Source organism: Sturnira hondurensis, unplaced genomic scaffold (genome assembly GCF_014824575.4).
Source record: "Sturnira hondurensis isolate 20B ecotype Veracruz unplaced genomic scaffold, ASM1482457v3 Scaffold0001221, whole genome shotgun sequence".
In the NCBI taxonomy this organism is placed as follows: Eukaryota; Metazoa; Chordata; class Mammalia; order Chiroptera; family Phyllostomidae; genus Sturnira; species Sturnira hondurensis.
Genome location: NW_028073852.1, coordinates 4,140,413 through 4,165,729, shown reverse-complemented (window position 1 = coordinate 4,165,729; position 25,317 = coordinate 4,140,413). Strand labels below are relative to the sequence as shown.

General features: G+C 59.3%; 2 protein-coding genes across 8 annotated transcripts in view; both read left to right on the top strand.

Annotated features, from left to right (window-relative positions):
* The window catches only part of LLGL2 (LLGL scribble cell polarity complex component 2), a 29,634-nt gene extending 20,561 nt beyond the window's left edge, over window positions 1-9,073 (top strand). For 5 of the 7 annotated variants that reach the window (XM_037065505.1, XM_037065515.1, XM_037065533.1 and 2 more), the window contains 20 exons: window positions 896-1,058; window positions 1,206-1,338; window positions 1,672-1,726; window positions 2,255-2,409; window positions 3,270-3,487; window positions 3,567-3,634; window positions 3,770-3,923; window positions 4,012-4,116; window positions 4,271-4,563; window positions 4,667-4,817; window positions 5,158-5,308; window positions 5,969-6,085; window positions 6,204-6,370; window positions 6,792-7,056; window positions 7,296-7,449; window positions 7,771-7,802; window positions 8,033-8,080; window positions 8,265-8,307; window positions 8,438-8,476; window positions 8,730-9,073. In XM_037065505.1, the coding sequence (XP_036921400.1) occupies window positions 896-1,058; window positions 1,206-1,338; window positions 1,672-1,726; window positions 2,255-2,409; window positions 3,270-3,487; window positions 3,567-3,634; window positions 3,770-3,923; window positions 4,012-4,116; window positions 4,271-4,563; window positions 4,667-4,817; window positions 5,158-5,308; window positions 5,969-6,085; window positions 6,204-6,370; window positions 6,792-7,056; window positions 7,296-7,449; window positions 7,771-7,802; window positions 8,033-8,080; window positions 8,265-8,307; window positions 8,438-8,476; window positions 8,730-8,766 (2,548 nt within the window). In that variant the 3' untranslated portion in view covers window positions 8,767-9,073. Of the gene's footprint in view, window positions 1-895; window positions 1,059-1,205; window positions 1,339-1,671; window positions 1,727-2,254; window positions 2,410-3,269; window positions 3,488-3,566; window positions 3,635-3,769; window positions 3,924-4,011; window positions 4,117-4,270; window positions 4,564-4,666; window positions 4,818-5,157; window positions 5,309-5,968; window positions 6,086-6,203; window positions 6,371-6,791; window positions 7,057-7,295; window positions 7,450-7,770; window positions 7,803-8,032; window positions 8,081-8,264; window positions 8,308-8,437; window positions 8,500-8,729 lie in introns of those variants that run through there. The other 2 variants (XM_037065497.1, XM_037065547.1) reach the window with 2 other exon arrangements.
* A 5,215-nt stretch (window positions 9,074-14,288) lies between these two features.
* MYO15B (myosin XVB) overlaps window positions 14,289-25,317 on the top strand; it is a 32,347-nt gene continuing 21,318 nt past the window's right edge. The window contains exons 1-14 of the mRNA XM_037069403.1: window positions 14,289-16,327; window positions 16,704-16,767; window positions 16,982-17,091; window positions 17,220-17,294; window positions 17,647-17,743; window positions 17,992-18,095; window positions 18,260-18,323; window positions 18,733-18,894; window positions 19,475-19,588; window positions 19,702-19,760; window positions 19,837-19,969; window positions 21,025-21,120; window positions 21,371-21,502; window positions 22,603-22,728. Coding sequence (XP_036925298.1) covers window positions 14,289-16,327; window positions 16,704-16,767; window positions 16,982-17,091; window positions 17,220-17,294; window positions 17,647-17,743; window positions 17,992-18,095; window positions 18,260-18,323; window positions 18,733-18,894; window positions 19,475-19,588; window positions 19,702-19,760; window positions 19,837-19,969; window positions 21,025-21,120; window positions 21,371-21,502; window positions 22,603-22,728 — 3,375 coding nt within the window. The remainder of the gene's footprint in view (window positions 16,328-16,703; window positions 16,768-16,981; window positions 17,092-17,219; window positions 17,295-17,646; window positions 17,744-17,991; window positions 18,096-18,259; window positions 18,324-18,732; window positions 18,895-19,474; window positions 19,589-19,701; window positions 19,761-19,836; window positions 19,970-21,024; window positions 21,121-21,370; window positions 21,503-22,602; window positions 22,729-25,317) is intronic.

The following is a 25,317-nucleotide window of genomic DNA, read 5'->3' as shown; positions in this document are numbered from 1 at the left end:
CAGGTCTGGGGCTGGTGCTAGCAGGCGTGCTGGACGATACTGGTGCGTGGGGATGTGCATGAACATACAGGGGTTTGCCCTGGCTGGGGTGGCTCGGTGGATTGGGCGTCATTCTGCAAACTGAAAGCTCACCAGTTCGATTCCCATTTGGGGCACATGCCTGGGTTCTGTGCCAGGTCCTGGGTTGGGGGCAAGAGGCAACCAATGGATGTTTCTCTCCCTCTTTTTTTCCCTTCCTTCTCCTCTCTCTGAAAATAAGTAAATAAAACTTTACACACACATACACATATACATATATATACCGGGGTTTGATTTGGGACATAGAAATTCCCTCAGGGTCCAGGCTGTTTTCATTCCCTGCTCACCATCCTCAGTACTGGCTCTTGGTCCCCTGCCTGCCCCCTCATAGCCTTCTGGTGGCTGCGATGCCTCCAGACTTCACGTCAGCATTCCCAGCCCAGAGAAGGAGGAGCGGATAGAGCTTTGTTTTGTTCTTACAAACTTGTTTTTTGGAAACAGCACCTCCTTACAAAAATGCATGAAATGTGAATGGACCGTTTAATGGATTGTAAAGTGATTGTCCCCACGCCCACCCCGGGCAAAGAGAACTCGCCAGCCTCCCAGGAGCCCCACCTGCCCTTCCCAGTATCGACTCCCTCTCCCCTCCCCGCCACCGCATCCACCTTTCTGGTCACCACTTCCTTGCCTTTCCTGCATTTACATCCTGGTGGGTTGATGTGTCACTGTCCTGCTCTGCGGGTGGCTTCTCTCCCCTTGGCAGTGGGCTCTCGTGGTCTTTCCGTGCCGGCACACACAGAGCCCACCGCCGCATGGAGTGCCATGTGAGGCCCCTGGGCGCACATTGGCATGGGCTCACCGTGCTCCCCTCGCCCAGGTTGCCAGAGGAGGCCCGCCAGCGGCGGGTGTTTGAGATGGTGGAGGCTCTGCAGGAACACCCTCGAGACCCCAACCAGGTCCTCATTGGCTACAGCCGGGGCCTCATCGTCGTCTGGGATCTGCGGGGCAGCCGCGTGCTCTGCCATTTCCTCAGCAGCCAGGTAGGTGGTGCGTAGGAGGGTGGCTGACGCCGGGGGGCTTTCCCAGACCCCACCGTCACATACAGCCCTGTGCCAAGGTGTGCGGGCGCAGGTGATGGGCACGTCGTCCTGATCCCAGCCTGCGGTCTCTCCCTCTCCTCCCTGAAGCAACTGGACAGTGTCTGCTGGCAGCGGGACGGCCGCCTGATCGTTAGCTGCCATTCCGATGGTAGCTATTGCCAGTGGGCTGTGTCCACCGACACCCAGCAGCTGGAGCCTGTGCGCAGCTGTGTGCCTTACGGTCAGTATTCCGCTCCCCCCACCCCCCAGGAGGGCCTGCTATGTCACCCAGGACTGTGGTTCACTGTGCGAAACAACGTCCTCTGAGTCCCCAGTCAGTCTTTTCTGCATTCAGGTGTAGGTGCCCAACTCACAGAGGTAAAACCTGGGCGCTGAGAGGTGACAGCTTTGTCCAAAGCCACACAGTGGGTTTTGTGACACCCACTGTGGCTTTCTCAGGGCAAGACGCCCAAGCATAGGCCTATCGAGTGTGTGTTGGGTGAGGAATCTGCTCACACAGACCTACTGCCTCTAGGGTGGGAAGACCTATTCCAGCTCATTCCTTTTCTTGTAGGTCCCTTCCCTTGCAAAGCGATTACCAAAATCTTCTGGCTGACCACCAAGCAGGGGTAGGTACTCGTGCTCCGTCCTTTGCCCTTTCCAGCGTCTTCCTGGTGGGCTGGAAGGCCTCTCAGGCCTCTGCAGGGAGGGCGGGGGGTGGAACTGTGCCTGAGGGTCCCGGGTTGAGGTCTCAGACTCCAGGGGAGGGAGAGAGGTCCGCTCATACCCCTCGCGGCCAATTCCTGAGAGAGTGCCCCGTTCTTCCCCTCCTGCCCCCTGGAGAGATGACTCGGATCAGCAGCTATCAGAGCGTTTTCGCAGCAGGCCGGTTTCTTCCAACAGAATCATGCGGGGGGACCTGGTGGATAAGCAGAAAGGGGAGCAGCTCTGGTTGAAGCGTGGTGGCTAAGACGCCGCACCGCAGCCTGCATGCCACCAGCTCCACCCGAGCTCGCCTGGGCTGTTGCCGTCAGGAGCGGGGGGGAGGGGGTCTGCCCCACCCCCTGCTGGGACCTTGTGTGGGAAGTCCACGCTGCCAGCCCACCCTGGTCCTGTCAGGAGCCCCAGCCCAGCCCCCTGCTCTTCTGTGCCTGCAGGTTGCCCTTCACCATTTTCCAGGGTGGTATGCCTCGGGCCAGCTACGGGGACCGCCACTGCGTCTCAGTGGTCCACGATGGCCAGCAGACAGCCTTCGACTTCACTTCCAGGGTCATTGACTTCACTGTCCTCTCTGAAGTGGACCCTGCCGCGGGTAGGTGCGCTTCGGGAGCAGCATAGAGGGCTAGCCCCTGGCAGGTGTGGGGATGCCGACCTGTCTGTAAATGAGCAGGAGGGGCCCGCACAGACGTTCCCAAACCAGCCACTCCCTGAGTCCCCACTGCTTCCCTCCTTGGTGCCCCTGAGGCAAGCAGCCCCAGTCCATCCCATCCTCCCCTCCCTTCAGGCCCCTGGTTCCGTACTTGCTGGCCACACCCCCTGCCTGCTCCACGCTCTCTTTCCCTGGTTCAAATGAGGTTTGGTCCAAAGAGGACAGATCAGTATTGTTGGGTTTAATAGCCACCTGGCTAAGAAAAGGGGGTCCTGGTGTAGACATGGTCTCTCTGCAAGACCGTGTGGGCTGGGGCAGAGGGTGCAGCTCGAGGGAGCTGGCCACTGAGGCAGGACGGCAAAGCCCTGGGTCAGCCTCACCGGAAGGGGCTGGGGTCAGAGCCTGCAGAGGGGGCCAATCTGTTAGGAGCTTAGCCGCAGCTTTTTCATGGATGTGCTTTGTCAAGTTGAGGAAGTTCCCCTCTGTTTCTAGTTTCCTTGGAGTTTGTATCATAAATGGGCTTTATCAAATATTTGCACACAGTCACATGGCTTTTATTTTGTAGCCTGTTGATGGATTATATTAACTGGTTTTCAGCTGCCGGAGCAGTCCTGTGCACCTGGGGTAAAGCCCACTTGGGCATGGCACGTATTCTTTTGTATACGTCACTGGATTTGGAGCTTGTTTTTAAAATGCAGATTTCCTGGCTCCAACCCTAGAGCATCAGATTCCACAGGGCTGGGCCAGGACAAACTGTTTCCTGCCGGGTCCCACAGCCCCTGACCCTTGGCCTGTCCCCCCAGCCTTTGATGACCCCTATGCCCTGGTTGTGCTGGCTGAGGAGGAGCTGGTGGTGATCGACCTGCAGACGTCCGGTTGGCCGCAGGTGCAGCCCCCCTACCTGGCCCCCCTGCACTGCTCCGCCATCACCTGCTCCCATCACGTCTCCAACATCCCCCTGAAGCTGTGGGAGAGGATCGTTGCCGCCGGCAGCTGTCAGAACACACACTTCTCGCCCATGGTAGGCCCGGCCTCGGCCCTGGCCCCAGCCCCAGCTCAGAGCCAAGCTCTCCCACTGACTTGTCTGTCTCACTTGCTAGGAGTGGCCGATTGACGGTGGCACCAGCCTGGCCCCCACCCCGCCCCAGAGAGACCTGCTGCTCACAGGGTAGGTGATCGAGGGAGCGCACCTCCTGTGCAGCAGGGCATACAGGGTAGGAGCAGAGCCCAGAGGGGTGCATGCCAGGCCCTGGCCCCCCGACCTGGCATCCTGCTCACAGCCACAGGCGGGCTCTGCTCACAGGCACGAGGATGGCACGGTGCGGTTCTGGGATGCCTCGGGCGTCTGCTTGCGGCTGCTCTACAAAGTCAGCACGGTCCATGTGTTCTTCACTGACACGGACCCCAGTGAGAACCTAAATGCCCAGGGCGAGGACGAATGGCCTCCACTCCGAAAGGTGAGGCCAGGAGCCTGGCAACCAGGAGGGTGGGGACAGGCTGGGTCCCGTGCTCATGGCCACTCACAGGCCTCTTCTCTCTTGTCAGGTGGGCTCCTTCGATCCCTACAGTGACGATCCCCGGCTGGGCATCCAGAAGATCTTCCTCTGCAAATACAGTGGTTACCTGGCTGTGGCCGGCACAGCGGGGCAGGTAGGCTGGGCAGTGCCCAGGCCCGTGAGCTTCCTCCTTGGGATTGGGGGTTGGCAGGGATGGGGACCAGCTCCCGAGCGCCTGTTGGTGGGTCCCTAAGGCCCTGCTGCCCTTGGTGCTGGGGTTGGCTCAGTCCATCTGCTGTCCCGTCCAGGTGCTGGTGCTGGAGCTGAACGATGAGGAGGCGGAGCACGCTGTGGAGCAGGTGGAGGCCGACCTGCTGCAGGAGCAGGAGGGCTACCGCTGGAAGGGGCATGAGCGCCTCTGTGCCCGCCCGGGCCCTGTGCGCTTCGAGCCTGGCTTCCAGCCCTTTGTGTTGGTGCAGTGCCAGCCCCCCGCTGTGGTCACGTCCTTGGCTCTGCACTCTGAGTGGCGGCTCGTGGCCTTCGGCACCAGCCACGGCTTTGGCCTCTTCGACTACCAGCAGCGGCGGCAGGTCTTTGTCAAGTGAGCAGCCCACCCAGGGTGACTGGGGCCTGGGTTTCAGACCGGTGTCCCATGAGGACCCTCAGGCCCTGGCAGCGCCGATGGCCTGATGTTTCCCCCACAGGTGCACGCTGCACCCCAACGACCAGCTAGCCTTAGAGGGCCCACTGTCCCGAGTGAAGTCCTTGAAGAAGTCCCTGCGCCAGTCATTCCGCCGGATACGTCGAAGCCGGGTGTCCAGCCGGAAGCGGCGGCCAGCAGGGCCCACGGGAGAGGTGAGGCCTTCCAGGGAGAGCTAGGAGCGGCCAGCACTGAGCCAGACTACCCCTCCCTCCCTGCTTACTCGGCGGCAAGCACAGGCCCTGGCTCGGTGCATGGGTTTACTTCCTGCCCCGTAGCCTCAGCTGGGTCACACGGCACCTCTGTGCCTCAGCTTCCCCAGCTGCAAAAGGCAGTAATTGTAGCACCTCAGCGTCACTTCCTTAGTCAATGCTGCCAGGAAGGGAGTGGTGTAGGCAGTGACCAGTCTCCCCTTGAAGGATCGGTGTTGGGCTACAGATTCCCCCAGGGAGGGGGGCCAGAGCCCACCCTCAGGCCAGCCTAACCCCCCTGCAGACACAGGACGGGAGCGCGCGGGCAGAGCGGATGGGCCTGCAGAACATGGAGCTGGCGCCTGTGCAGCGCAAGATCGAGGCCCGCACGGCAGAGGACTCCTTCACGGGCTTCGTGCGGACCCTCTACTTCGCTGACACCTACCTGAGGGACAGTGAGTGGCCAGCCTGGGGTGGGAGGGGCCCGGTGAGTGTCCCCTGACATGAGGGCAGGCTGGTAGGACACTAGGAGGGGTTTCCCCTTGTGAGGGGTAGGGGGGGTGACCAAGCCTCTACCCCTCCCCTGCTCAGGCCTCCAAATCAGTTCGCCCTGGCCCATGTGCAGGCTCCGTCCCCTCTAGAAGGCGGACCTGGGACATGCACTTAACCTTTCTGGGTCTCAGCTTCTCCCCCTGTAAACTGGGGGAAGGGCTGTGCGGGTTGGGACTTGCCCATACCTGCTGAAACGCCACGGGCCTACAGAAGCTCCCTGGCTGTTTCTCCCCTTCTGCCCTCTTGCCAGGGTGGGGGTGGGCTATGGTCTCTCTGCCCCTGTATTGTAAGGGTCGAGCTGACCTGGATTCAGGACCCTCGGTGTTTGAGGCCCTTGGGTGTCAGGGGGCCTTCCCAGCCTTCTCCCCAGCTACACTCTGGAGGCAGGTGGAGCCCGCCTAGCTCCATTTTATAGAGAAGGGAACTGCGGCTCACAGGGATTGCTGACTTGACCTTGGAGTCACACAGGTAGTGAGTGGCAAGGCCAGGACATAAGCCTAGGTCACCCAGCTCCACCTGCCCTCCAGACCCAGGGTTTGATACACACCTGTGTCTCCTGGCAGGCTCCCGCCACTGCCCCTCGCTGTGGGCCGGCACCAACGGGGGTACCGTCTACGCCTTCGCCCTGCGTGTGCCCCCCGCCGAGCGGAGAACTGATGAACCTGTGCGGGCAGAGCAGGGTGAGTGCTGGGCGGGGGGTGCAGAGAGTTCTTGTCTGCCTTTGTTGGGGGCAAGGCGGCATCTCTGGCCTCGCCCTTTGCCCGCCGCCAGCCCCACAGTCGGCTTCCTTCCCCGTAGCCAAGGAGATCCAGCTGATGCACCGAGCACCTGTGGTGGGCATCCTTGTGCTGGATGGGCGCAGCGTGCCCCTTCCTGAGCCCCTGGAAGTTGCACACGACCTGTCCAAGAGCCCGGACATGCAGGGGGGCCACCAGCTGCTTGTCGTATCGGAGGAGCAGTTCAAGGTGCGATGCGGGTGGGGGTGGGGTGGGGTCCCCAGGACACCAGGGGCTCGCACCTTGGGCACAAACGATGGTAGCTGAGACTTGCTGGCAGGCGCACGTGCACTTGGCATGTGAGGGGCTGCAGAGATGTAGGAAAGGAGGGGGTCCGGGTGTGGAGTCCCCAGGCCCCCGGCTCCACGGTGGGACCACCGAAGCAGGTCCCACCTGTGGGAGGGACAGAAAATGCGAACCCGGGAGTAAGTGGCCCGGCAGCCTTGTGGTCCAAGTGCAGTAACTACAGGTCCTAGTGCCGAGGGAGTGCTGGGACCTTGCAGGCGTTGCTGGGAAGTTGGGTGGCAGCCGGCAGACAGGGCAGAGGGGTGAGTCCTTGCTTGCACACTGGGGTCTGGCCATGGGTGTGACCACTGTTCTGTGCCCCCAGGTCTTCACATTGCCCAAGGTGAGTGCCAAGCTGAAGCTGAAGCTGACTGCCCTGGAGGGCTCGCGGGTACGGCGGGTCAGCGTGGCCCACTTTGGCAGCTGTCGCGCTGAGGACTACGGGGAGCATCACCTGGCTGTCCTCACCAACCTGGGCGACATCCAGGTTGTCTCCCTGCCCCTGCTCAAGCCCCAGGTGCGTTACAGCTGCATCCGCCGGGAGGACGTCAGCGGCATTGCCTCCTGCGTCTTCACCAAACACGGCCAAGGTGCGCAGGTGGTGGTGCGCCCACCTCATCAAGCAGGGCTGGGCGTAGGGCTCTCGCTGAGCCGCAGGGGCTGCTGGGAAGGGCCACCAGGGGTGTTGTGGCCAAGGCCAGGCCCTTCAGGCTGGGAACTCCAAGGGAGGCTCTGGCCCCCATTCCCCTCAGTGGAAGCCCCACTGTTGGCCGCTGCAGGCCCCAAGAGACCAGGCGGGCCTCACCTACGAGGTTTTTCCACCGCCCAGGTTTCTACCTAATCTCACCTTCGGAGTTTGAGCGCTTCTCGCTGTCCACCAAATGGCTGGTGGAGCCCCGGTGTCTGGTGGACTCAGCAGAAACCAAGAACCACAACCGTCCCCACAATGGGTCAGGCCCCGAGAAGGCCTGGGGCCGAGCCAGGTGGGTAAAAGGGCAGCTGGCCTTTGCCCTGGCCCTTCCCTCACCCACACCCTCTCTGAGGCTCCCACTGAGAGCTGGCCACACTCCCCGTCCCCTCTGAACTCAGCCCACCCTCCTGGCTCTGGCTCTTTGCCCCACTTCGTGTGCCCCTTCTCCCACTGTGAGGTACCACCCAGGACAGGGCTTGGCTTACCTCCCAGGGAGCCCCTGCCCAAGGAGGTCAGGTCAGTTGACCTCATTCTCCATGGGACCAGGTCTTCCAAGACAGAGTGGAGAGCCCAGTGGCCCTCGCCTCTCACTCTCTCCCCCCTCCGCCCCCAGCAGGAACTCAGGGAGCCAGAGTGACGGAGAGGGTAAGACTGGCCTCTTGGGGCCAGGGGAGAGTGGTGGGGGCGGGGGCAGCAGCAGTGTGAGCACACCTGAGCCAGCCAGGCCCAGACTTGGGGATGGAAGGAGGAAAGGGGACCCCAGGTGAGCAGGTGGCGGGCGGTGCTCAAGCTGGGGGTAGAAGCAGCGCCCTGGCCCCACTGGGGAGGAGCTGAGAGGAGGGCATGGCGCTGCTGACCCAGCCTCTGCCTTCCAGAGAGGAGGCTCGGCGCTGTGATGGAGCACGCTCTGCTCAATGACGAGAGTGAGTCGGCACAGGCCTAGGGGCTGGCGGTAGGAGTGCTCCTGGGGGAGGTTTGGAAGGCCAGGGTGGGGCCGAGGGTCATTTCCCTGAGTGGAGCCACCCCACCCAGCACCCCTTCAGTAAAAGGAGCGAGGCTTGTGTCGGGCACAGCCGCCACTGGCCTCACCAGGCTTCTGCCCCCTAGGGGTCCTGAAAGAGATCCAGAGCACGCTGGAAGGAGACCGACGGTGAGTTACCTGCTGCCCAGGCTTGCGGGGGGTGGGCCCCAGGGTGACTGCGGAGCTCTGAGAATGAGGGCCCGGGCCACACCACCTCGAGTCCCCATGGAGGGTGACTGCCCTGTCTGTGCCCATGCAGGAGCTATGGTGATTGGCGTTCTCAGCAAGTAGCCACGAGGTACAGCCTCAGCAATGGGGGAGGTAGGGACCCTGAGCACTGTTGCGGAGTGGGAGGCTGCTGGGAGGGCATGCTCCCAGGGAGGGGGAGGAAGAACCCCCCCTCCCCCAAGCCCCTAAAACCAAGGACCCCTCCCAGCCCTGACACACGCCCCGGTTCCCCTGGAAAGCAGCGTGTCAGGGCTCAGGGTGCGTGGCCAAGGCCCTCGCCCTGCCCGCGACGCACCTGAGCTGCTGTCCCACTCCTTCCACAGTGGAGTGAGCAGCCCGCGTGTCCAGGCCACACGGTGAACACACACTACAGAGGGCCCTTCTCCGCCACCAGGGCCACCGGGAGAGACCCGTGCACCGGGCCGGGCCGGGGCTGGGGACTCCCTCAGCTTCCTCTCTGCTGCTGCTCCCGGCCTTGGGGGAAGAGCGACCCCGAGCCTGGGGGCTGCCCCTCCCCAGGCCTAGTCTGTCTCTGTCATTTTGTCAATGTTGCACAGTTTTTATCACCCCTCACCCCCCGCTTTTTGTAGTGGGCTGGGTTTTAAATTATAAATTTTAACTGCCTCTGGGTGAAAGAGTTTTTAATAAACACCTTATTACCTCTTCACTGGTCCAAGGGCTTTCGTTTTTCAATTGTGCAGAAATTTTCCACGTAAATGGACTCAGTCATTAGCGGGTTCCTTGCCTTCACCATGGGGTTCGTGCCCTGGACCAGGCTGGTGCTCAAGGGAATTGGAGTGAGCGGTACCTGCCTGTCTGCGAGCACCGCCACCCTCCTCTCTCGGGGAACAAACGGCAGGAGTGGACCACCTTGGGTGTGTCTGGCTGCTGCCAGAGAGGGAGACACCCACGGCCTCTCAGACCTGGGGGGTGCTGCTGAAGTGGGGGGCAGTGCCTGGAGGTGACAGGTCTTGCCTGCAAATGAGGACCTGGATCAGACAGATGTGAAGGTCTTTCTACACCGGGGGTGTGGTTCCACTTGGGCTGTATCTTTGCTCACCTGGCTTGGTTGGCACCTACTATACGCCAGGTGGGCGGGGTTCTGAGGTGTCCAGGACAATGTGGTCCTGCCCGTATGGGGCGCAAAGGCTTACCAAGTGCAGGAAGCACTAGGGGCCTGGGGAGGGGACCAGGAGGAGGCTGGGCAGAAGGCCAGGTGGGCGAGGCAGACTGCGCTGAGCAGCAGACAAGCGTGGACAGCAGCACATGAGGAACCGGTCTGTGTGCCGTGGGAGCAGCCGAAGGGCCCAGGGGGTCTGGCAGGGAGGGAGCTGACGAGACTGCCAAGCGGCCAGGGCCCAGCTGGGCACCCTGCGGCCTCGTGAGAGTGTGGGCCCCGCCGTGTGCCCACTCCAGCCAGAGCAGGGGAGGGGCCTGGTGGACGGACACCAAGTAGCCCACGGAGCAGAGGGCAGACGTGTTGTGACGGCGTCCTGCCCACCGCCCTCCAGCCCAGCATGTCCAGCTCAGGAGTCCAGATTCGGGAACTCAGGCCACTGGAGCATCCTTTGTTCCTCCTTTGAAGGGGGAGGGGCTCACTGAGATGGGAGCCCCGAGTACCACGAGGAGTGGGGAGAGAGGTTTCCCAAAGAGAGGAGGAATGCTGTCCCCAAAAGAAGTGGAGAAGGGAAGGGGGAGGCTGAGCAGATTTTGTTAAAGCCAAGACGGGAGGGAGGGCTGCAGACCCTACGGTTGGAGTCTGGACTTCAGCTGAGGCAAGGGAAGCCTGCGAAGGGCCCCAAGGAAGTTTCGGGATGACCTTCACTCCCCTCAAGGCCACTGTTGTTTGGGGCCCAGCAAGTTCCAGTGGTGCGATCACTTCCCTGCCCTGCCTCAGTTCTGTCTGGGAAATGGGGTGAGAGCAGCTTCCCCTCGGGGTCTGTTCTGAGGTTCATGAGTCCAGGAGGGTAATGAGTTAGTGACAGTGACCTCTTTCAAGGTAGGGAAGAACAGAAAAGAAACTGAGGCCCTGGCTCAGTGGATTGAGTGCGGGCTTGCAAACCAAAGGATTCCCAGCCAAGGTACACGCCTGGGTTGCAGGCCAGTTCCCAGCAGGGGACTCACGAGAGGCAACCATACATTGATATTTCTCTCCCTCTCTCCTTCCCTTCCCCTCTAAAAGATAAATAAATAAAATCTTAAAAAAAAAAAAAAAGAAAAACTGAGCCTTACTGTTTGTACCTTGGGGTGGCACTGGGGTCCTCAGTCTATAGGCCAGCAGCTCACGCATCAAAAGTGGGTGCCGAGGAGGGAGTGGGAGATGCCCAGAGCGCTGACAGCAGCCTCCACCAGGCGGTAAAGATTTGTGTGGTTTGGACTGCCAGTCGTAGGAACGTACAGCTCTCGTAAAAAATCTGGTTAGCTATAAACCAGCTCACACACGCGAACAAGTGCCATGTTTTCCTGCTAAGAAACCAAGAACTGGATGAGACTTCCGCCAAGATGGAGGCATAGGTGGAAACACTGTGCCCTCTCCCACAACCAAGTTTGAATACAACAAAGGTTTGGAGAAACAAAGACACAACCAAACGACAGAAAATTGAATTATACGGAAGTCCGACTACATCTAACCATTCAACGGGGACGGTAAGAGGGGCGGAGCCAGCAGCGAGCAGGGTCGGGCAGGACAGGGCCCCCGACCCAGACACGCAGGCAGACGGGAACCAGTTGGGGTGCGGGGCAGACCGCGGGCGCATATTCGTGCACAGTGAGACAGACCACGCAGGCCCCAGGGGGCGAGGGCTGACGGCGGTGGCACACTCGCGTGCAGTGGGACGAAACGCGTGGGCCCGGTGACTGACGGCAGCAACTGCGGCACCGGTGAGGGCCGTGGCGGCAGGCGGCGGACAGGACGCCATAGTCCCTCTTTGACCCCGCACCCACATACAGCGTCACAACCCAGCGACTTAGTTGCCCTGTTCTAGTGAACACTTTAGGCCTCTGATCCTGCTATGGAACAGGCACGAACAGCCCAAAAGATGGTGCAAGAAGAACTCAAAGTCCCAGAGCCAATAACTCTAAGCGACCAAGAAATTGCCAGCCTCTCAGAAGCACAATTCAAGACACTGTTTATCAGGATGCTCACAGAACTGGTTGATTATAGTCACAAATTAGAGGAACATATGAAGGCTAAACTAATTGAAATGAAGGGAGATGCACAGGAAACCAATAGTGATGGAAAGGAAACTGGGACTCAAATCAATGGAATGGACCAGAAGGAAGAACAAAACATCCCACCAGAAAGGAATGAAGAAATGAGAATTCAAAAAAATGAGGAGAGGCTTAGGAACCTCCAGGACATCTTTAAACGTTCCAACATCCGGATTATAGGGGTACCAGAAGGGGGAAAGAAACAGCCACGAGTGGAAAACGTATTTGAACAAATAATAAAGGAGAACTTCCCCAGTCTGGCAAAGGAAATAGACTTCCAGGAAATCCAGGAAGCTCAGAGAGTGCCAAAGAAGTTGGACCCAAGAAGGAACACACCAAGGCACATCATAATTACATTAGCCAAGACCAAAATGAAGGAGAGAATCCTAGAAGCAGCAAGGGATAAGGGGACAGTCACCTACAAAGGAGTACCCATCAGACTGTCAGCGGATTTCTCAAAAGAGACCTTACAGGCAAGAAGGGGCTGGAAAGAAGTATTCCAAGTCATGAAATCCAAAGACCTACAGCCAAGATTGCTTTATCCAGCAAAACTTTCATTTAGAATGGAAGGACAGATAAAGTGCTTCTCAGATAAGGTCAAGTTCAAGGAGTTCATCATCACCAAGCCCTTATTATATGAAATGCTAAAGGGACTTATATAAGAAAAAGAAGATGAAAAAGATGAACAGTGAAAGGACAGCAAACACACAGTTATTAACAACCACACCTAAAACAAAAGCAAACCAAGAAGACAGCTAGATCAGGAGTGGAACCATAGAAATGAAGAACACATGGAGGGTTAGAAACAGGGGGGTGGGAGGGGGAGAAGAGGAGAGAAGGCACAGAAAATAGCATAGACGGTAGGCAGAAAATAGATAGGGGAAGGGCGAAAATAGTGGGGGAAATATAGAATCCAAAGAACTTGAGACACGTGGTTATAAACTAAGGGGAGGAGAATGGTGGGGGAGGGAGGGTGTGGGGGAGGGGATTGAAGGGGGGAATAGAACAACTGTAATGGTATAATCAATAAAATATATTTAAAAAAAAAAAAGAAACCAAGAACTGGAGATGATGGTAAGAATGCCAGTGCTGGTAAACCAGGAGAAAAGGCAACGCCAGCACTTCCGTGCCTCAGGGAGGCTTCAGGGGTGATCCAGCCAATGAGACAGGACGAGAAGTGGACAAACAAATGCACGCACACACTCCCGAAATGATCACCGTGGCGTCTTGTTGAAATGGGTTTACAGCCGCACTCACTAAGGACGAGCTTTGCCTTAAGTGCGCTGAGCTTTGAAATACCAGCTCATGTTGGTGGTTTGTGTATGTTAGTTCTAAGAAAACATCCTCACGGCGGGTGTGTGAGAGCAAGTTTTTCCTGATAGGTGCGCATGAATGGGGGGGCTCGCATGCCCTGGAAAGTGGGCTCATGAAAGCTAGGCTGGCAACGGAGACAGGAGTGTAGGGCCACTTCTAGTAGTGGTCCTGGGACAGGTGATGGTAGTGGTGAAGCAGGAACAGAGAGAGGTTGGGTTGACAAGGACCGCTGCCCTGGAGACGGTGAGTGAGTGTCAGGGGAGGTCGTTGCCGATCCCAGGGCCTCAGACAAGCACGCCAGCAGCTGGACACGCGGTCTGGGCACTCGGATCTTCAGCATCCAAAGGTGGGAGCCCTTGGGTCAGAGGTCAGGCAGATCCAACCCCTGAATACCAGATTGGGCTGCGACAGGCTGTGGGGCCTTGGGTCAGTGACCTCACTCCTGTGCCTTAGTTTATTTACCTGCAAAATAGGGCCCACCACCTAGGGTTGTAAGGGTTAAATGAGAGTGTAAAATTGCACAGCACTTGGCTGCTGGTGAACGAACACCCAACCAATGGAGGTGAAAGTTGTGGATGGGGGGGCGGTGAGGCCAGGAAGGAGGAGAGGGCTCCTGGAAGGGGAAGGGAGGCAGTGGAGTCGGCAGAGGGCTGGGCATGGACAGAGGAGTTTACCCGTAAACCGAGCAGGTGAGGGAATGAATGAGAAAAGTAGAAGGAGGGAGAGAGAACTGCTCTAGGGGGTGTCCAGTGGGCTGGTTCAAGGTGTACATTTATGTTTTATGCTGTTTTCTTTATATTTCACAATCTAAAAGAACAACAAAACCCCAACAAAACTCATGTGGTGCTCACTGTGTGCCAAGGTCAGCCTGGTCCCCACCTTCTGGAGCAACCTGGGAGGCTCAGGGAGGAGGGTGGGGTCCCCCTGGAGCCCCAAGGTCTAGGAGGACCACTCGGGTCCTTTCCACAGTCCTCAGCCCCTACGGGGTGAGAAAGCAGCTGAACTCGGGCCCTCAGCGCGGGGGGCGGGCCCAGCTGGCCTAGCTGGCAGCGACCCCCTGGTGGAACGCCTGGCCTCAGCTTTTGTCCACAGCTGCAGTGTCTCCTCTTTCCTGGGTGGCCTCTACTTTATTGTTATCCGAGGGGTCAGGACCCGAGGCCACTTGCATTATTGATGCTCCTTCCTAAGGCGGGAGACTAGGGAGGGGCGGAGGGAGGGCTGAACCTGTAGACCCCACCGGAGATGAACCAGAACTCGGGTGGTTCGCTGCGGAGGGCTGAGAAAACTGGCGGGCAGCCACATCGTCAGAAAGGGGAGAGGACGAAGGCATCGGGAAGCCCCTCTTCACTGGGCCTGACATGGGCGGGAGAAAGGGGAAAGCGCCCCGGCGACCGGAGAGACCCGAGAGGCCGGCCTCGGGGGAGCTGGAGTCCGGGTCTGCCAGCGCAGACGGCGCGCCTAGCGAGGAGCGCCGACCCGGCCGCCGTAAGGCCAGAGTATCCAGACCGGTCTTGGAGCCTGCCTCTGCGGAAGGCCAGGGGACCCCTGGTGGCCACAGGAAGCCCACCGCCGACGGTAACGACAGCTGCACAAGGCCAGGCGCTGGAACTCCACCAACATCCCAGGGAAGACAAGGCAGCTCGAGGCGGCCGAGACGCGGGCTGAAGGAGAGCCGCGAGTCCGGGGACAGCCGCGGGGGGCGCCTGGAGGACAGTTTCCCTCGAGGAGAAGGGAGAACAGGCGAGCACGACCACCGCAGGAGGAAAGGAAAAGGGCGAGCACCCTCGGCTCCGCGGGGCCGCCGAGAGCCTCAGAGCCTTGATAGGCACACATCCGGCGCGGACGGGGACAGCTCCTGCCCAGACAGCGAAGCCCGAGAGGCCCAGGAAAGCAGCAGCCAGAGCGGCGGGGCTCCGGACCTGCAACCCAAGTCAGAGCAAACGGACACAGGCCAGGCCGCAATCGGGCCTCAATCGGCCCCGGAGCAGGGCGAACATCCGAGCACTGACGAGCCCCGGAGCCAGGAAGGGTCACTGGGGACCGGGCCCCAGAAAGAGACTGAGGATTCCAGGACAGACATGGACTCGAGTCTGGAGGAGGCCAAGCCTGGACGGGGCGCACAGGCAGCCCCAGTATCAGCGAGCCAAGCCACGGAGGCCAAGGACTCTGAGCCAGGCAGGAAAGCCCCGTCCTCCAGCCCCCTCGAGGGCAGCCCCGCGGGCGTCTCACAGAGCTCCTGGGCTTCTCTGGACCCAAAAAGGACCCGGGACACAAGTACCAAGAGGGCACAGCCGGACGCGGAGCAGCGGGGCGCAGAGCCCGGAGGAGCCGAGGCCTCGACTGCCAGGGCTCCGAACGGCCATGTCGGAAAGGTGGTGGGGAAGGTGCACGCGGCGGCCGAGGGGAACGCAGCAGGGGGCGCAGGGGGAGCCACGCCCGGGGACCCAGCGCCGATGGCCACCCTCCTGACACTCCACAGGCTCCGCGCGAGGCCGACACCAGGCCCTGCTCCCCAGGCCGTGGGTCCCCGTCGTGCCGGCCTCAAGGAGAGGGTCCTGCGCGTGGCGCGGGCCCTGGGCTTCCTGCAATGGCTGTGGCGTCGGCTCCGGCTGCGCGCGAGCGAGGGGCAGGAGGCGGGCCCGGTGTCGGGATCACGGGCGGGCGAGGGGCGGGGTCGCGGGCTGGCGCTACGGCGCCGTCTAGGGCTGCGCCTAGCGGGCGTAGTGGGGCTGGGGGTATGGCCGAGGGCTCCCCCTGGCGGCAGCCCGCTCTCCCCGCAGGCAACCGAGAGCCCAGCCTGCCACCAGCTTTCTGAGGACGAGGACCCCACTCGGGATCCCAAGTTCGCGGTCGTGTTCCCGAGGATCCACAGGGCCGGGAGGGCATCGAGCAGCCAGAGCTCAGAGGAAGCGTCCGCAGACGCTCCTGCCGGGGAGGGGCGCGTTTGGCCTTGTGCAGGGCCCTCAAGGGACAGTGAGGGGCCCGCAGTGAGTGGAGAAAAAGTGGCCGGGCCCTGCCGCGGCTCTCTCCTCGGGGGAGTCCACGGGGGGACTCCCCGTGACGAGTGTCCCCTGGAAGAGAGCAGTTCCAGCAGCGAAGCAGAGCCAGAGACCTTGGGACCCGAGGCTCCGGTGCACTGGGCACGGAGCTCCGACACTGGTGAGGACCCTGGGCTTGGCCCAGACGCGCTGCTGCCCCAACTCGCTTTGGAGAGGCGCCCAGGTCCGTACCCGTCCCAGAGGGAGCGGTGGGAGCCGGAAGATGAGGTCGAAGAGGCGCTGGAGAGGGAGTTGGAGCTGAGCCTTGGGTCAGGCCTGGAGCCGCCGTCCTTTCTGGGTGCGGAGGGCAGTAGCCCAGGCGCAGTCCTGGAAGACACCGAGGACCTGGCCCGGCTGCAGTGAGTGATCGAGGTTCCAAATTCACCATGACTGGGGCACAAAGTTCCTCATAGAGCACCCTACTCCCGTTTTTATAAAATGTAGAGGGAATTTTGCCCCACTAAAGGTTGTCTGAGTAGAAGGGGCAGGGGAGGGATGAAAATCAGATGCCCCTGCCTGCAACTCCCTTCTCTATTTGACACAAAGCTTCCCTCTGAGTTAGCAGCCTGGCCCTGGGGTGGGTAACTTATTGACAGTCCAGCCCCCATGTTACATGGATGGAGCTCAGATAGGGAGTGTGACTTGTGCAAAGCGTATCTGCAGCCAATGGCGGCAATAACCCAGGACCTCCCCCTCCCCCCAACTCCCTGTCTCTCCACTGTGCTGTCCCCACAGGCCCCTGTGTGACAGCTCCCTTCTGCTGTGCCTCAAGAAGAGGTTTCACCTGGGCCGAATCTATGTATGGAGGGACCCAGGGAGGGGATGGCGGGCTGGGACTCCCCTTCCCCTGTGGTCAGAGGGCCCCCCAGCACCCTGGAGCTTCTCCTTCCTGGGCTGGGTGCAGACCCTCTCCCGGGGCCTGCAGAGATGGGGCTATGGTCTGGGCAGGGGAACATTGGGGCCCCACTGCATTTACATCTCCTGCTCCCTCCATGTTCTGCTTCCATCACCAGACCTTTGGGGGGCCCCTCCTGCTTGCTCTGAACCCCCGCTGGCCCCTGCCTCTCTTTTCACCTGAGGTCCTGGCAAGTTACCACCCCAGCAAGGCCCCCAATACCACCCCGTAAGTGACTTTCTCCAGCAACCCTGTGTCCACCCTTCGGTGGCTAAGCCCTAGCATGTCCCATCGACTGAGGAGGGTCCCAGATGCCCCTGGCAGCCTTCTCACCTGCCCCCGCCCTCCTTCCCCAGACACATCTTTGCCATCGTGGCCTCAGCCTATAGTCTGTCTCAGAGCACCGGGCAGGGCACGTTTGTTCTCCTCAGGTGAGCGGTGACAGCCTGGCCTGTGTGGCCGAGGGCGGGAAGGAGGGGAAGGGGGCGGGGTCTGCACCTGAAACTGCTGGCCTGCTCCACTCGGGGGCAGCTCAGGACTTCTGCAGGACTGTGCTCCCGGCTGAAGTCACTACATGTGCCCCTTGAATGAAGTATCTTGGGGACTTAATTTCTGTTTGGTCTCCATTTCCTGGGTCTATCTTTCTGCATTTCCCGGGGTCTCCTCTAGGGTGAGTACCACTTCCAGTTGGTCATGTCCCCACTTCCCCTGCTCAGTGAGTGGGGTTATCCTGTGGGCACCCCCTGGACACCCTGCCAGCCCCTTCCCTCTTCCCTCCGGCAGTGGGCGCAGCGGCTCAGGGAAGACAGAGGCTGCCCGACAGCTCATGCGGTTCCTAAGCAGCCTGGAGCAGGAGCAGACAAGGGACAGAGGATGGCAGGTGAGGGGCAGCTGGCCATTTCCCAGTGCCATCTTTCTCCTTTGGGCCAAGGGGGTGGTCTTCAGGTCTCTGGCTTCTCCTCCTGGACAGCCCGAGGCATCACCTGCTGTGAGGACGCAATGAGGTGGGCTGCCCTGACCCTCCAGGGGCCAGCACAGTCCCCAGGCACAGAGTGCCCTCAGCTGGCATGCCTCATCAGGTGGCCCCGGTGCTGCTTCTGAGGATACTTAAATGCCCTCCCCCTCCAGCTAGAGGATGCGCTGCCCTTGCTTGGCAGCTTTGGCCACGCCAAGACAGTCCTCAATGCCAACGCCAGCCGTTTTGGCCAGGTCTTGCACCTCTGCCTGCAGCAGTGAGTGATGGGCGTCTGGGTTGGTTCAGGGAACACCCACAATCAGTGCCCTGGGGAGCGGAGGCTGCTGCCCATGGGGCTGGCCCCTGGTGGGTCCCATTCTGAGCAGGGTCCCTGGGTTGCATGCACCCTGGGCACCCCCACCCAGTGTCCTGTGCCCACAGCGGAGTCATCGTGGGAGCTTCTGTGTCACATTATCTGCTCGAGACCTCGAGGGTGGTGTTTCAGGTAAGACCCACCCTGCAGCTCACCCCTTTCCAGCTCCTGCAGTGGCAGAGAAGGAGGGGCCACTGTGAGGGAATGTGGTCCCTAAGCCCCCAGGCCAGCCTTCCCCAGAACTTGTCCTCACTGCCCTGGAGCACAGGCCTGGCCCAGTTCCTGCTAAGCCAGGCCTTATCCCCAAGGCTCAGGCTGAGCGGAGCTTCCACGTCTTTTACGAGCTGCTGGCGGGGCTGGACCCCTCGGAGCGGGAGCAGCTGTCCCTGCAGGAGTCCGAGAGCTACTACTACCTCAACCAGGTGGGGGCAAGGTCTGCACCGCAGGGCCTGCCCGGGGAGGGCTCTCAGTACAGGGCTGTGAGGAGGAGCCGGAGGGGAGCGGGTCAGGTTCTGCCCCCCACCGCTGCTGTCCTCTGCAGGGCCGGGCCTGCAGGCTCCAGGGCAAGGAGGACGCCCAGGACTTTGCAGGGCTGAGGAAGGCCTTGCAGGCGCTGGGCTTCTGCCCTGAGGAGCGGACGGCAGTCTGGGCCGTGCTGGCCACCATCCTGCATCTGGGCAACATCTGCTTCTCCTCCTCAGAGGTGCGCTTCCGCGCAGGCGCTGGACCCACGTGGCTCATCTGCATACTCAGGGCAGCAATGACGAGGCCAACTGCCCGCATCCATATGTGGGCAACCGCAGAGCCCCAGGCCACCCGTGGCCCACAGAGCTGCCCTGCAGAGCAGGCAGACCCTCATCGTTCAGAGGAGGGAGCGGACCTGGAATTTCGGCATCTATGCCACCGCCTGTCCCTTCCTAAGTTGCCACCACTGGGAAGCATCCCTGGCACTAACCAGCAGCTGTTCAATAGCTGGCACCATGTAGACCACCGCACATGTGTTTTCCCATTCGGTTCTCAGGGCAGTGCCAGCACATAAGGGGGGTTGTTCCCCCTTTGCAATGAGACAGCGGAGGCTCAGAGAGGAAAGATACTTGTCAGGCCAGCTAGTGAAGAGGCCAGGTCAGGACTCACACACAGGGCCCTCGGGCTCCAGAGCCAAGCCACTTTCAGGTCAGAGGGCAGCTGCCATGCAAAGCAAGGCCTGCGCCACCGCCCCGCCCCCCAGCATGGGATGTGGCCACTGCACAAGCAGAGCGCTCCCTGCTCCCTCCTCTGTCCAGAGGGAATCCCAGGAGGTGGCTGCTGTGTCCAGCTGGGCCGAGATCCACACGGCAGCCCGGCTGCTGCAGGTGCCACCTGAGCGCCTGGAGGGGGCTGTCACCAGGAAGGTCATGGTGAGCTCCAGGGTTCTGGGGCGGCATGGGCCCAACCTCGCCACCTGATGGCTTGCTGAGTGCCCATGTGGGCCTTGGGCCTGATGTACTATGTGCTTGTCCCCTGCTTCCAGGAGACTCCCTACGGCCCGGCCTTGAGATCCCTGCCTGTGGAGAGTGCCATCGATGCCAGGTGGCCCTGGGGACAGGGGAGAGCCGTAGCCTTGCCTGGCATTGTGCTGCCTGCGGCTCACACACCCTGCCCACAGGGACGCCCTGGCCAAGGCCCTATACTCCAGCCTCTTCTCCTGGCTTCTGGGGAGGACCAACACGCGACTGGCCCCGCCCAGGGAGGGAGGCGGCACGGACAATGTCACTGTCGTGGATGTCTACGGCTTTGAGGTCACCCCTGGGATGGGACCCAGGACAGGGTGCTCACCTCGTCCTGATTATTTCTGGGGACCCCAGCAGCTCCAGCTCTCCTGGGGGGCACTCATGACCTGTTTGCCTGCTGGGCCCGAGACATCCACGAGACAGCTGCTCACTCCATTAGGGGCAGCCGCTCTGCCCTGCTCTGTCCGGTCCTGACAGGGCCTTGAGAGACTCCTGTCCTGCTTGGCCTGCCGGCTCTCACAGGGGCCGCCCAGGCACCGGAAGACCAAGGCCTTCAGACAGGCAGCCCACAGCCTCACCTCCCATGCACCGGAGCCCTGGGGTCACCCTGGCTTTTCATAAGCTCCTCACCCCTTTCCAGAACGTCCTGCCTCCCAAGAGCGTCAAGGAGGGGGCTAGAGCAAGAGGTAGCCCCACTCTGAGTCCCTGGATGGGCCCTGTTCACAGGCCCCCGCTTTCTCCTGGTCTCCAGTGTGTCCTTGGTGACCATGACACGTGTGTGTGAGCGTGTACATGCACACTCTTGTGTGTTTTTGAGCGTGTCAAAACTCTGTACAAAGCTATGAGAAGTGGAGCCTCTGCTGGGCTCACTAGTAAAATGCCAGGAGGCACAGAGGAAGGAGCCTGTCAACCCTACAGGAGGGGTGTCGGGAGGCTTCTTGGAGGTGGCAGCCGGGAGCCCTGCTTATGAGGATGTGGGATTCTGATAGCAGCGAGCTCAGTTCTAGGCACCGGAGCCTTCCAGACCACAGGGTGTCTGGGACCAGAGGCCTGCAGGCTCACAGTCACGATGAGGCAGAAAGCAGGGGTGTGGAATCCCAGAGGAGGGCCTGACTGGCTGGGCTGAGCTGCAGCAGCTTGTGTGCTGTACCAGGGCCTTTGCACCTGACCCTGTAGGCTGCAGCATCAGCCCTGGCGCACCACTCCTCCCCGGTGCTGGGGAGAATGCAGGCAGCCTTGTGGGAGGGGGATGAAGGGCACCGGGCCTGTGTGTCAGCCCCCCTCACCTGCCCGGTGCCCCCCGCCACGGGTGGGTGCCCACCTCTCCGCCCTCATGTCCCCAGGCACTGCGGGTGAACGGCCTGGAGCAACTGTGTAACAACCTTGCGAGCGAGCGCCTGCAGCTCTTCTGCAGCCAGATGCTGCTGGCCCAGGAGGAGGTAGGGGGGCCTGGGCAGGGACACGGCAGGGGGACACCCAGCTATGCCCCCAAACAGGCCATCTCTGGAAAAGAGAGGGCACTGCACTGGGAGCTGCACTCCAAAGCCCACTTGCTGTGGGCTGTCTCAACCCTTCTGAACCTCGGTTTTCCCATCTGTAAAATGGGAGGGCCATCCCTGCTCTGGCTCAGATGAGGTCCCCCGGGGACCTGGGGGGTTCTGTAAGCAGCCAAGTGCTCACTGTTTCCAGGAGGAGTGTCGGCGGGAGTTGCTGCCCTGGGTGCCCATCCCCCAGTCTCCGAGGGAGTCCTGCCTGGACCTGCTGGCAGACCAGCCCCACAGCATCCTGCGTATCCTGGATGCCCATACGTGGCTGTCCCAGGTGAGCACCCGTGGCGGGGACACGGAATGGGGGAGCGATGAGGTGATAGGGCCCAGAGACCCTGCCCACAGACTTTCAGCACAGCTTGGGACAACAGCGGCCACACAGGGTTCACCCCTGTGCTGGGTGATCTGGAGCAAGATGTCTGACCTCTCTGAGATTGCTCAGGTCCTCGCTGGAGAAGGGAGACAGTAGTGCCCAAGGGTCTTGGGAATGGGGCAGGGCTCGTGGGAGGTGTGTGAGGGCCAGTGGGGGGCCAACCTCAGGATCACCGAGTGTCCCTTCCTCAAGTCCTCACTGACCTCCTGCCTTCTGCTCGCCCTACCTAACAGCCCCCAGTCAGTCCCCAGCCACTGCCTGACTTGTATTTTATAACAGCTGTGTCCATGAGCAATTACATTGCATTGTGCTTAGCAATTACAATGTGTTTATTCATGGACTCTCCTGAGACAGACTGGGCCCTCTTCTGGAGGGTTTTACCCTATCAGCGGTGCCTGGCAACTGGTTAAGGGTTCACTACATGTTGAGTGAATGGATGGATGGATGGATGGATGGATGTGCCAGGAATTTTCAACCTTTTTTCATCTCGGGGCACATGTACACTAATGACTAAAATTCTGCGGCACAGGAAAAACATGCATTTTTTGCTGATGTGACCAAAAAAGAGGTATGAGAACAAGGTAACTTGTTCCTGTTATCTGTCCCTCAGCTCCATCGAATGACCTCTTCGGGGTTGCTTTTCACAAGTATTTTTTATAAGACGTGTGTAGAAACACCTGTCGTGTTTGCGAGGCCACGCTCCCGGGAGGGATGCTGGGCCCGTCTTAAGGTACCCCGCTCCTTTTACGTGATTCGATCAGGTGTTTGCTGGTGGCGGTGGCTTCTGCCTGTGAGGGGCTGTTTTTCTCAAACAGCACTTGGTTTTCCAAATAGCCACAGGGAAGGAGAGAGGCACCCTTGGTAAGGACTCAAGTGTGGAGGGACTCTTCCTTCCTGAGGAGGTTGGGGGGGAGACAAGGGGAGCCCACCTCCAGTTCGCTGTCTGGTACGTGGGCACAGGGGTGCAGCACAGGCCTGAGAGCAGCCCTCTCTCTCACCAGGCCACAGACCACACCTTCCTCCAGAAGTGCCACTATCACCATGGCGACCACCCCTGCTATGCCAAGCCCCAGCTGCCCCTTCCTATCTTCACCGTGCGCCATTACGCAGGAACCGTCACCTACCAGGTACCAGGGTGAAATCAGGGACAGACTCCAGGGTGAATTGGTGAGAGCACTGTGACCCTGGTGTTTCCTTTCAGCTGGTGTCACCTAACAGGTGACAGGAGTGGGTGAGGAGAGGCCCCTTTCAAGGTCTGGCCATCTCTCCCTAGCGGGGCCCTTGGCCCCGCCCAGTTCTGGGCGAGTGTTAGGAGTGGTGTGTGGGGTGGGGTTAAGGCCGTGGGACCCTCAGACCAAGAGAAGCAGAGCATGGGACCTGGCTGTGATGGTCTTGGGCATTTCCTCTCCTTGGGGCCTCCGTGTCCTTCCTCACCTGCCCACGGGAGAGGGACTCTGTCCTACACGTGTCATGAGGACTAAAGGCAGTAACTCAGAAATGGCCGGCAGGTGCCCACTGGAGGTTTTTCCTCCATTCCAACGTCCACAGCGGCTGCCCCTCCACCCAGGAGGCGAGCCCTGAGGGGATGGGGCCTGGTGTAAAGGGCAGGACCCTGTGACTGGTTTGAGGTGGGGCAAGTCACATAAGGCTTCCTGGAGTAGGTGGCCTGCATTGGTTGTAAAAGAAAAAAACACAAAGTACCCCAAAGATACCCAAACAAGAAACAAAAGGAGCCCCTGGCTGGTGTAGCTCAGTGGACTGAGCTCAGGCTGTGAACCAAAGGGTCACTAGTTTGATTCCCAGTCAGGGCACATGCCTGGGTTGCAGGCCAGGTCCCAAGTGGGGGCCACATGAGAGGCAACCATACATTGATATTGCCATTTCTGTGATGTTGTTCCTGTTCTATTATTTCTCAGTTTGTTTTTGTTTTAGGTTCGGTTGTTAAAAACTGTGAGTTTGTTGTCCTTTTACTGTTCATATTTTTTATCTTCTTTTTCTTAGATCAATCCCTTTAACATTTCATATAATAAGGGCTTGGTGATGATGAACTCCTTTAATTTGATCTTATCTGAGAAGCACTTTATCTGCCCTTCCATTCTAAATGAAAGCTTTGCTGGAAAGAGCAATCTTGGATGTAGGTCCTTGCCTTTCATGACTTGGAATACTTCTTTCCAGCCCCTTCTTGCCTGCAAGGTCTCTTTTGAGAAATCAGCTGACAGTCTGATGGGAACTCCTTTGTAGGCAACTGTCTCATTTCTCTTGCTGCTTTTAAGATTCTCTCCTTATTTTTAATCTTGGCTAATGTAATTATGATGTGCCCTGCTGTGTTCCTCTTTGGGTCCAACTTCTTTGGGACTCTCTGAGCTTCCTGGACTTCCTGAAAGTCCATTTCCTTTGCCAGATTGGGGACGTTCTCCTTCATTATTTGTTCTAATACATTTTCAATTTGTTGCTCTTCCTCTTCTCCTTCTGGTTCCCCCAAGATTCAGATGTTGGAACATTTAAAGATGTCCTGGAGGTTCCTAAGCCTCTCCTCATTTTTTTTGAATTCTTGTTTCTTCATTCTTTTCTGGTTGAATGTTTCTTTCTTCCTTCTGGTCCACTCCATTTATTTGAGTCCTGGTTTCCTTCCCGTCGCTATTGGTTCCCTGTACATTTTCTTTTATTTCGCTTAGCGTAGCCTTCATTTTTCATCTAATTTACAACCAAATTCAACCAATTCTGTGAGCATCCTGATTACCAGTGTTTTGAACTGTGCATCTGATAGGTTGGCTATCTCTTCGTCACTTAGTTGTATTTTTTCTGAAGCTTCGATCTGTTCTTTTGTTTGAGCCATTTTTTTTCTCTTGACACCTGTTACATGGTGAGGGGCGGAGCCTTAAATATTCACCACGGCGGGGCAACCACGTCTCGGTGTTGTGATGCTGTATGTGGGGGAGCGGGTTCTAGAGGGAACACTGGTGCTCTGACACTTCCCCCACTTCCCACAAGCAAACTGGGCCCTTCTGGTGCTGATTCCCCAGGTGGGTGGGCTTGTGTATGCTCTAGGACCCTGTGGGTCTTTCTGACAAACTCTCCTGTGAGGCTGGGAGTCTCTTCTGGCGCCTCAACCCCACAGGTGTTTTTAATCGGTGTTTTGAGGCTTTATTTCCCTGAACTGCAGCCCTGGGCTATGCGGTCCATCCGGCTCCCCAGTTGTTCCTCTGGTTTATCCGAGCACAAATGTGAGACCGCCCGGTCCACACACCGCCACCTTGCTGGTCCACGAGCTGCGGCCCTGCAGGGTCCACTCCACTCTGGCCGCCCATCTCCACCCCTCCACCTGGTCTGGGTGTTTCTTCTTTAACTCCTTGGCTGTCGGACTTCCATACAGTTCAATTTTCCGTCAGTTCTGGGGTTTTTTTTGTTTTTAAATTTGTTGTTGTCCTTCTTTTGGTTGTGTGAGGAGGCACAGTGTGTCTACTTACGCCTCCATCTTGGCCAGAAGTCCCTTACACAGTCTTATTTTTAATGTATTTTATTGATTATGCTAGCTCAGTTGTCTCATTTTCCCCCTTCACTCCCCTCCACCCTGCACACCCTCTCCCACCCACATTTCCCCCTTTAGTTCATGTCCATGGGTCGTACATATAAGTTCTTTGGCTTCTCCATTTCCCACACTATTCTTACCCTCCCCCTGTCTATTTTCCACCTACCATCTATGCTACTTGTTCTCT